Source organism: Nicotiana tabacum, chromosome 7 (assembly GCF_000715075.1).
Source record: "Nicotiana tabacum cultivar K326 chromosome 7, ASM71507v2, whole genome shotgun sequence".
In the NCBI taxonomy this organism is placed as follows: domain Eukaryota; kingdom Viridiplantae; phylum Streptophyta; class Magnoliopsida; order Solanales; family Solanaceae; genus Nicotiana; species Nicotiana tabacum.
The window spans coordinates 111,256,014-111,266,589 of record NC_134086.1 but is presented as its reverse complement, the minus strand read 5'-3'; the positions used below and the strand labels follow the sequence as shown (position 1 = coordinate 111,266,589).

Here is a 10,576-nt window from a genome sequence, read left to right as displayed (position 1 = left end):
GAAATAATGCATCGTACGGTCTGCTTGCTTTATGGATGAAGTTGGCGGGTCAAAGCTCGTTAGTTTTTCATCCGGTTATTCAAATATAGCGAGCGTTTACAAAGTTATTAAAAAATAACTATTACTATTTTACTGCAATAGAAATGGGTCCAGCATAATATATTTAAGATTGGTGTACCTGTATATGAACTTCCAGCATATTATGCTGGAATTCCAACACGCAAAAAATTACAACATAATATACTGGAAATTGGAGCACATGTGTATAACTTTAGCATATTATACTAGACCAGTATATTATACTGGAACTCCAATATATTATGCTGGAACTCCATTATAATATGCTGGAGTTCTAGTATACTTATGATGTAACTCCAAGCTGGAAAGTATTTTTCGGATTTTGAATAGTATTTTCGTTCAGATTTATATTTACATAAAAAAATGACTAAATTTCGATTACTTTTGAAATTGTGGTTATTTTTGAATGATCACTTGTAAATCTGGTTATTTTTTAATTTCTACCGCTTTTCATATTTGGGAACGTGTAAATAATTCTTATGGGCCTCTTTGAAGACTTGAAGTTCTGGAAACTAACATTTGGTCCCCTAATTTCCAACCTTGGCTATAATCTCATAATATGGAGTATCTTTTTTTCATAAATTGAAGTCATCTTTAAAAAGCTTGCCTAAATGGACGACAATCCACTGGTAATTTGAGATTTTGGAAAGTTGAAGTTGGATTTTTCAGATGACTTGAACCAGAGAATATTTAGATTAAAAAAATATTAATTTCATAAGTAAATAAGCAATCTAGGGCGAGAGATATTTCTCCATTATTATGGCATTGCTCTTTCGTTTATGGAGCAATAAAGTTTGATAGATTGAGCTATTTATAAGATTTGACAGTAAATTTGAAAATGCAGCTTCCATGCCCAGCTTGTGATTTTAATATAATTCACATGGGGTCTTATTTTAAGTGTAAATAAAATTTTCTGGTTGAATTTCTTCTACTGAATTTGAAAATACAGATTCCAGGTGACTCACATGTAGTTTATTTTGTCTCAAATTATCTTCTTCTCCCTTGGTGTGCTCATTTTCCACGTTGCTATATCTCTGGCATATGTTATTATCAAGGGCACTTTAGTCGGTCATAGCACTTATCATTGTACTTGTAATAGTATCACTTTTAATAGAATTCCCAAGGAAAGCATTTTGATTCATTTTTATATATTACAATACGAACTAATCACTAGAAAAAGTAAATAGTGAATATGATCGTTATTTATGTAAAAATTCCTTTTTCAAAGCACTCAAAGCGGTAACAAGGATATTTATTCCTTTCATATAGAATTCGACATCACATATTGGTAATAATTAAAGAATTTTACTTATACTAGTAGCAACGTTACAAACCGAAACATTAGAGATTTAAATCTTACTAATATGCTATAGCAACAACATAGCCATTATTACACTGTGGGGGTCTAGTGTGTACGCAGACCCTATCCCTACCTTGGGAGGATAGAGGCAGTTTACAATAGACCCTCGGCTCAGGAAAGATGATATTAAAAATATGTATTTAACAACTTTTTCTCCCTACAGCAATTTGCAGTGGGAAATGTAAACTGTGATTAGAGTTATACAAGAAGAGAAAATAATGCTTTATACCAAGCTGCTATTCATTTTTCATCAGTAAATGTTACAGGAATATCGAGCCCCAGTTGAACTCATATATCCTAAATCCTATGCTCTTTTTGTTTTTCTGTTAATTCCTTTCTTCCCTGGTTTAAAATTTACATCCTAGCAATGCTGTATATACAAAACATAACGTCGCTATTAACCAACCACCAGTTTCCGACCCTCTTCAATCTTCCTCAGTATCAGCTTCTTGTTAAGGCAAGGAGCGCTCCATCATTGTTGAAGCGTCATTGTATCATCTCGTACACTCTTGAACAAAATCAATCTGTAGAAAGTTATTGTGCTAGACTGCTGCCTATCGAAGAACTATCATCTCGAACTAACTCCCCGACCGGATTCTCCTGAGCCCACATAGCTGCATCCGTGTAACCTTGTTCAAATAGCCTATCAAGAATATCATCTTCTGCTGGCTCAAGCGCCCAACTGAAAAGCTGCAAATGTGGCCAAATTAGATGAGAGAAAACTTGGTATTGGTCTATCACTAGAAGAACCAGGCGATTGACCGTAAGATGTTCAAGTACCTGGCGGGGAGTCGCCCTATTTTCAGGGTTGCAGTCAGGACTTATCCCAATTCCTTGCAATCCCAACCGGCTGGCTGGAAAAGCACAAACGCGCACCTGGATACAACCAATCAGTTGTTAACTGCCTCCAGCAATCAGATGAAAAGAAATCAATATCCTGATAAGTCACTGCTGTTTCTATTGTGGAACTGACAGGTAAAAAGCATAAACTGTTAGCACTAATGGGTGTGGCCTAGTGGTCAATCGGGGAAAACCTTGGAGACCAGGGTTCAAAAGGTTCAAATCCTAACAGAGACAAAAAAAATTAGGTGATCACTTTCCATCTACCTAAACCTCTATGTGGTGGGAGGTAGCAGGTAACAAACTAACAATCGAGGTGCGCGTAAGCTAGCCCGGACACCACCATTATAAAAAAAATGTTGCTAATAAATACTGGAAGATGTAACATGAGAGGAAAAGACAAGTAGATTACTAATCAAACATACAGATAAAACCTTAAGAATTATAGGTAATCAACAACCCAGGGAGAATTGCTGAATTTACAGCTATTTGTTTTAGGCTATATAAGAGAAGATAAGGACAGGGAAAATGCATTCTGATTTCAGATAACTTATTAAACAGGAGAGAGTAATAATTTACAGTTGAGAATAATGTGTATATTAGCAACTCCAAACTAATTCTAGAGCCACAACAGACAGGGCTTCAGTTGACAACTACTTATCGGATGACTTGATTTAAATATTTGTCTACAGATGTCTGAAGTCAATTAAATAAATGTACAGAAGGTAACAGAAATATCTCTTAATGGGTTGGATTGATTTACCATCACCCTCTACAATATAAAGTGAAGTGAAGTCGGGTGAATAGACCAGGTCTTTAGCCTTTTTTTATGAACTTCATCAAAGTCACAGCATTTTCCTTAGAACTGCAAGTTGGTTATTTGAAACGTGCTTCCTCTCCAAAGATTATTTCAATGCACAGGACATACAATGGCAAAATCAATCCGCAACTGGCATACATAAATGACAACGCAAGGTAGTCATGACTAGACATCTGCAGTATAGCGGACTACTTAATTAATTTCTTCAGAAGTTACCGTCTGAGCAGCAGATGTAGGTGGCATAAACAGTGTTAGTCCCCCATCAATACAAAGTTTATTCCTGAAAAGTGTGGCTGGCCTTGGAGCAAGATATCTGTGATTCGCGATACTTTGAAGTTTTAGATTAAAGGTTTAGATTAGAGTGTGAGCTAAAAGAGAAGCTAATAAAGCCAGAAAGAATGTGTACCCTGGGATAAAAGAAGAAGTAAAGACAGCATTGATAAGATCCTCCTTAGAATCAAACTGATCAACCAATAAGCCTCTGGGCCTCCAAAGTATCTGTGTTACAGCAACTGGGATGAAATGACTACATCTTTCTCAACCCAGATAAACCATATTGTATTGCATAAGAGCTTCAAAATATCAGCTTGCACGAACAAAAGTTAATCTACACTTACCACGAACTCTTCCATTGCACCTAATATGAGCATCATCTGGAAGAAATTTCTCAAGAATTTCTCTAAGAACAGCCTGGTACGGAATGACATTTTTTAGATGCTTTAACATTTAAATACCAAAAAGCTAAATACTTGTCATCAAGAACAGTACTCTAGATCTCGATGACACGAGATAGGCCAATTTTAAACATGTCAAGTTATTTTCCAGTGACATAGAAATTACAATTTTATGTGGACAAATCAAGTCATGATCAAAATTTTTATACGCGTGCCATTTAAATTTTTTACTCTTAGATACCCAATTCATACGCATTGATTGAGGCAAACACATTAAAATTATCAATTAATCTATTTCATTTTCACGACAACAACAATAACAATAACATACCCAGTAAAATCCCACCAGTGGGGTCTGGGGAGGGTAGGATGTACGCAGACCTTATCCCTACCCCGGAAGGTAGAGAGGCCGTTTCCGGGAGACCCTCGGCTCAATAGAAGAGATAACCATTTCAGAAAAGAAACGAAAGAAGAGATCTCTAACAACAAAAGAAGCAAGAGAAGTAATAATAATATCTTAAAATACACCAAATAAGTGAAAGGGAGTGCAATAATACAATCATATGCAAAACAACAAAATAGTGTGAACAATTCTGTTTCATAGACTTTGACTGAGATCAAACCTATCAATTATCTTAAAAGATTACAATTATGAATTTATAGCCTGCACAATTAAGAAATTTTGCCATGACACTTACACCAAGGCGAAATGCTGTCCCGCTGAGCCGACAATCTTGAGCTAATATTTTGGTAGCATCTAGAGCCTCTTGCATACTCGCACCAGAAGCAACCACTGCACATACAATTGCACCAGCAGAAGAACCAGCCAGTGGCGTTGTCTCCTGGGCAAGAAGAAATATGTCGGACTGAGAAAAGTCATCTTTGTAGTCCTAATTTTGTAACCAAAATGAACATCCAACCAAGACCCTCCACCATTGTTTAATGTCCGGTATAATGTTTCTTAACCTCTTAACCTTAATCCTCTATCTCTTAATAAGCTTATTAGCAAATCAAGCTGCTTGATTATTCATGGCAAAAGCTCAATAAAATACTTATAAAGAAGGCAAACGAAAAGGTCCGTAGCAACTTAAATTCTCAAAGTATTATCCCCATTAATAGTTTATTCTCTTCTTTCCGTAAAATTCCCTTTCTTACACATCATGAAGTACCATCATAGCAACAAACATTAGGCTCAAACTCCAGATCTCAAGGGTCATACGGTCAACAACAATATCCAACAGCAGATGTAAAAAGTACTTGTCCAATTTCTTCATCTATCCTAATTCCTATGTGATGTACGGGGTTAATATACATGTCCCCGAATCCTCAAGTTCCTCCAAAGAGCAATGCACTATGAAGTGAGCTATACAAACTCAGTTTGGCTCGGACATCTGGCACTCGATTAACGTCACTCACCCATCAATAGTTAAATCCAATAAATGTGTATCAATATACTACTACTAAGTTCTTAGAGAAGTCTATAGAAGATCTTTCAACTACATTTTAATCCCAATTAGTTAGTGTCCCCTATAAGAATCCTCTCATGCATTTTGTTATATTCAAACTATCAATTCACTAACTGAAAAATAGAATGGATAAAGATATTCTTAGAGCCCGTTTGGACATACAAAATTTTTCCTTTTTTCCAATTTTTTTTTGAAAACAATATTTGGTTATCAAAATCTTCCCAATTTTTCCAATTTCACTTGAAAATGAGAATTTGCTAGTTTTTAGTTTTACAAATTTACCCTATACTTTTAAAATTTATAAAATGACCCCATCAATTATTAACCTACGTGTTCGATAACAGTGGTAATAGCAGTGGAAAGCGGACTATGTTAGAAAATGTGATATTGATTTTGCATCTTCTGTGTATTGCACTAAAGCAGAATATGATAACAGTTAAACAATAGTAGCATGTTTGATTGTTTATTTCAAGTAGGATAATCAAATTGGGGTGGTTTTGATATTTTTTACAAGTTGTGGGGTATAAATCATGTTTCAAGATTTTGAAAAAAAGACATCCAAATATTTTGCAAAAATTATAACCAAACACAACTTCATCTTCGATTCAAATTTTAGTGAAATTCCAAATTTGAATTTTTTTTTTTTGGAATTCATGTCCAAATGCCTACTTAGTTCTTTACATTCTCTATAAAGTTCTCCCTTTGAATGTATTTACCGGCATTTTGCTGGTATAAAACAATTATACCTCAATGAAGGAGAGTGTTGGATCAATGGTAAAGTTATCTTCGTGTAACCTATAGGTCATGGGTTCGAGGTGTGGAAGCAGCCGCTAATTCTTGCATTATGGTAACCTGTTTACATCAATACCCTTGGGGTGCGGCACTTCTCCAAACCTTGTGTGAAGGTGGGATGCTTTATGCACCAAGGTGCCCCTTTTAAAACAATTATGCCTCAACCCCAAGCTGCATTTTCGTACAATAGACCCTTGTGGTCCGGCCCTTCCCCGACCCCGCATAGGGGGAGCTTAGTGCACCGGGCTGCCCTGCCCAGCTGCATTTTGCTGGCATACATCAATAAAATACTTACATGACCTCTCAAAAGAAATATAACTGGTAAGGAGCTCAAGCAACATTCTTTTATATCCAAACGAGCTCAATAGCCTATTACTATGCTCATCGTGGTTCATCCATCTAGATTCCCACTTCCTCCACTCCCTTCTCCAAAGTCAAATAAAACTTGTTATGGATAAGCAAAAAGATTTTCTTTGGATATTATCTTACTTGATCAACTACAGAACCAAGAAAACAACAAGCAAAATTATTCAACAACCAAATACTAAATAAAGTAGAATATACCAAACCTTGATATAGCCCTTCTCAATGAGAAGCTTAGCAACCCCAAGATGATAAGGAAACAAAAGCCCAGCAGCAGAGAAGCTAAACCCAGGGCTAGTCACCGTTTTCATGCTCTTCTCAGCTTCCACATCTTTTTCCCTCTGCTCCCACACAACCTCCGGCTGAACCGGGTCCTCAACCACCGTCGCTATCCCTTCCTTTCTCCGTTCCCAAAAGTACGATTCACTCTCTTCTGCACCATTAACTATACTATTCCCACGCCTCAAAACTCGTGATGCAATGCCAAGGAAAAGCTCGCCGGTCGCCACCGCGAATGACTTCTTCTCCTCCGATGCCGCCTCCAGCGGAGGAGGGGGAAAGGGAGGTTCTTTGATGGTGGGTGGTTTTGTATTGGGGTTCGGAGGAGGAGGAGGGGGTGGGGTAGAATTGGCGGAGAAATTGAGGGTACGAAGTGGGAAAACGACATGGGGATTGGATTTAGGGTTTAGAGGAGGGCGAAAAGGACGAGGGTTTGAGAGGAAAAGGGAAGACATTGATTTGTGATTACGTTGTGAGGAAGATGAAGAATTGGAAGAAGATGTTTGGTAGGTAAAACGTTTCATATGTTTCGTCCAAACGTATACATTGTTCTTGTATACTGCTTCTTGGAACAAATTATATGTACGACATGACATGTACGACAACGTAATGCAACAGTTTATTCTGTGCTCTGCAAATATGTGAGTTTTGAGACATGAAACTCTGTTGGTTTTGCCGGGGAGATCAATTGAAATACGAAAAGAAATACTATTTCTGCAGTTCTTTTGGATTTGTTTCTTTTTCCGTCTACTCCGGCTATTTTTATTTTTTTCTGCCAGATATTTGGAGTCACTTTCAACAGAGATTCTTTTTCTTGTTTAAAAAAAGATAGTGTATATTATATGTATACACTTTGATAATGGTGTCAGGTAGCTAAATATTCCAACCAGAGAACCTGATCACTCCCACAACTTGATGTTTTATATTACTGGTATATTTTGAGGAAATTATTGGTTAATTGTTGTAGTTTCTCTCTCTTTTTTTTAACCAGCATGATTGCTTAGTTGAACTTGGAACACTTATTTTAGTGGCCTGTTGGATACTGAAAACTAGTGTTTAGAAAAGCTATTGAAAACATTTTTAAGATACAACAACAACAACACAATAAAATCCCACTAATGAAGTCCGGGGAGGGTAGTGTGTACGCATATGTTACCCCTACCTCAAAGGAATAGAAATATTGTTTTCGAAAAATCCTCGGCTCAAAACATTTTTAAGATAGTTATCACAACAACGATTATATAATCCAAGAGGATGAACCAAAGTAGTCATACATACAACTCCAAAAAGGCATCTAGAGCCACTTTCTTAGCTCATAAATGTTGACTTCAGGTCCACCATAAACTTAATTACTCCTGTCACACCCTCCTTTTTCCGCCCCGCGTGGGGACAAAGGAGTTTTTCCAATTAAAGGACAATCGAAACGGGATTTGTTTATTTATTTCAGAGTCGTCACTTGGGAGATTTAGGGTGTCCCAAGTCACCAATTTAATCCCGAATCGAGGAAAAGAATGACTCTGTATTATAGTCCGTGAACCAGAAATCCGGATAAGGAATTCTGTTAACCCGGGAGAAGGTGTTAGGCATTCCCGAGTTCCGTGGTTCTAGCACGGTTGCTCAACTGTCATATTCGGCTTGTTTATCTGATTTTATACAATTATGAGCTAATGTGCAAGTTTTAACTTTTAACCGCTTTCGTCATTATTATTATATATTTTTTCAAGAATTGCAATATCATGGAAATACATCTCCAACCACGTCACATCAATGCACCCGTGGTTGTTGGCACATTTCAACTCTGTTGAGATTTGGATTTGGGTCACATAAATGTGCACCCGAGTTTTAAGAAAATTAAATTATTAAAAGGCGTGCCTAAAGCGACTAGCGTATCATTTACTTTGGGTAGGGCCGTGAAATTTTGCTAAACGGTCCATCCCGAAGTCTAAGCAATTTTAAAGCAAATATTTACCGGGGGCCCCACAATTTTGTATTTTTATTCGGTGAGGCTCATCTCATTCTTATTTTTTAAAGGAATTTGCAACGTCATGGACATGCATCTCGGATCACGTCACAATCAATGTACCCGTGATTAGAGACACATTTCGACTCCGTTGAGATTTGGATTTGGGTTACATAAATGCACACCCGTATTTAAGAAAATAACATTATTAAATACGCGCCTAGAACGACTAGCGTATCATTATTTTGGGTAGGGCCGTGAAATTTGCTAAAACGGCTCCTCCCTAATTCTAAGCGATTAAATGTACATTTATTGAGGGCCCCGCAATCTATACATTTCATTAAGCGAGGCTCATCTCATTTATTTTAAATGGACAAATCTTAAAACGACTACATTTTTCTATAAAAATTAGTCTCTAAAATAAAGAAAGAAAATTCTAATTAATTACTAGCTTTTTATTATTTTAAGAAGACATGACATGCTAATTGCTTGATTAATACAAATATTGATGAAAAAGGAATTTTACTCTTAATTTCGAAATTATAAATAAAATAAAAATTCAACAACTAATATTCAAAATAAACAAATATAACTAGATTAAAATTCAGCATTGTTATTTTTTTAAAAAAATATTATTGAGATTAATTATTCACAATCATTTGAAAACTAGATTTAACCATAATTACTAAAGCTTATTAGAAAGTTTATTAGACTTAAACGTTCTTTTAATCTTGCTTAAGCTCAAGTCATGCCTTAATGCCTAATTTACGATGTTTAATTTAAATTCGTGTCTTAGCTAAATTTAGCTACTTGTTCATGATCAACCTATAATCTTGAAGCCTTCATAACTAGTGAATTAACCTATTTTGCCGAACTGATTTATTACAGACTAACGTATGATATTATTTTCTTATTCCAGTTATTATTTAGTAATTCATGAAATAGCTTAAATACAATCAACAAAAGGAACAAAGAAAAAAAAACGAAATTAAAACTTCAAATTTCCATTCTTCATATGTATTCGCGCTTCATACTTCGGATTACAATAAACAGCTTTTCAGTTGTTTACCTGATATTGGAAGCAAAAGAAAATGAATATGAGAATCAGCAGCAGCAGTAAAATCAGTACAACACAGCAACAATAGCCCAGCAACAGTAACAACCCAGTAACAGACCGGTGGAGTAGTAATCCAAAAAAACAAAAGCTTCCAGCTTTTATGAAACAACAATTAATTCTGATTTCAACAACAAAAGAAAACAAAATATTTTTTTTTAGTTTTTTTTTTTATATTTGAAAGCTTAAATATTTTTCGGAATTTTCTATCTCTTAAATGTTCAGCTCTTTTCTCTCTCTTATTTTCAGATTTGTTTTTCTCTCCCATTTTTTTCTGTCTGTCTATCTGATTTCAAGACTTCTACTTATATCTCATCCCATAAATCTTTTAATCAATTAAAATCAACCCATTTTCTCTACCAAACCCATTATCTTCTCACTCATCCCCATTACATTAAATAAACATATCACACCACCCCATTATATTTTGTCCCACATGCCTAACATAAAATAATGCAATATTCCCCCTACTAAATTTTGTCTTGTCCCCCCTTTATATTAAATAACCATATCACATCCCACCTCATTTCATTTTGTCCCTCATGCTTCAAATAAACAATTACAAAATGTACAATTCCTAAACTACCCCTCTGACCCTATTACAAATTACTATTTTACCCCCGAAAGTACTATAAATTACCAAACTACCCATCAGCTATAACACATCAATTAATCAAACTTAACCAAAATATAGACAATATGATTAATTTCTAACAATGTTCAAACAACAAATTTCATGAACATGAATTCTTCAATATTTCAACAACAAATCACATGAACATGATTTCTTCAACATTTCAACAACAAATCACATGAACACAAATTGAACA

At 35.6% G+C, this 10,576-nt stretch overlaps 1 protein-coding gene across 2 annotated transcripts; it reads right to left on the bottom strand.

Moving 5' to 3' along the window:
* Positions 1-1,559: 1,559 nt before the first annotated feature.
* LOC107829125 (uncharacterized) lies at positions 1,560-7,470 on the bottom strand. Of its 2 annotated transcripts, XM_016656565.2 has the most exons (7): positions 6,600-7,469; positions 4,471-4,614; positions 3,716-3,788; positions 3,505-3,610; positions 3,315-3,411; positions 2,219-2,314; positions 1,560-2,128 (listed from the first exon to the last, which is right to left on the bottom strand). In XM_016656565.2, the coding sequence occupies exons 1-7, from the start codon at positions 7,266-7,268 to the stop codon at positions 1,973-1,975; spliced, it is 1,341 nt and encodes a 446-aa protein (XP_016512051.1). In that variant the 5' UTR covers positions 7,269-7,469; the 3' UTR covers positions 1,560-1,972. The 2 variants fall into 2 exon arrangements, with proteins under 2 accessions (XP_016512051.1, XP_016512052.1); XM_016656566.2 differs by lacking the exon at positions 3,716-3,788 and having other exon boundaries at positions 3,505-3,596; positions 6,600-7,470.
* Between the last annotated feature and the right edge of the window lie 3,106 nt (positions 7,471-10,576).

Bases quoted from the DNA above. Each gene is read 5' to 3' on its own strand.
- LOC107829125 (XM_016656565.2), bottom strand. From the start codon at position 7,268: ATGTCATGTCGTACATATAATTTGTTCCAAGAAGCAGTATACAAGAAC. The intron at 3,412-3,504 runs GTACACATTCTT...CGCGAATCACAG, and splicing joins ACTTCTTCTTTTATCCCAGG to ATATCTTGCTCCAAGGCCAG. The intron at 2,315-3,314 runs GTAACTTCTGAA...GGTTGTATCCAG, and splicing joins CTACATCTGCTGCTCAGACG to GTGCGCGTTTGTGCTTTTCC.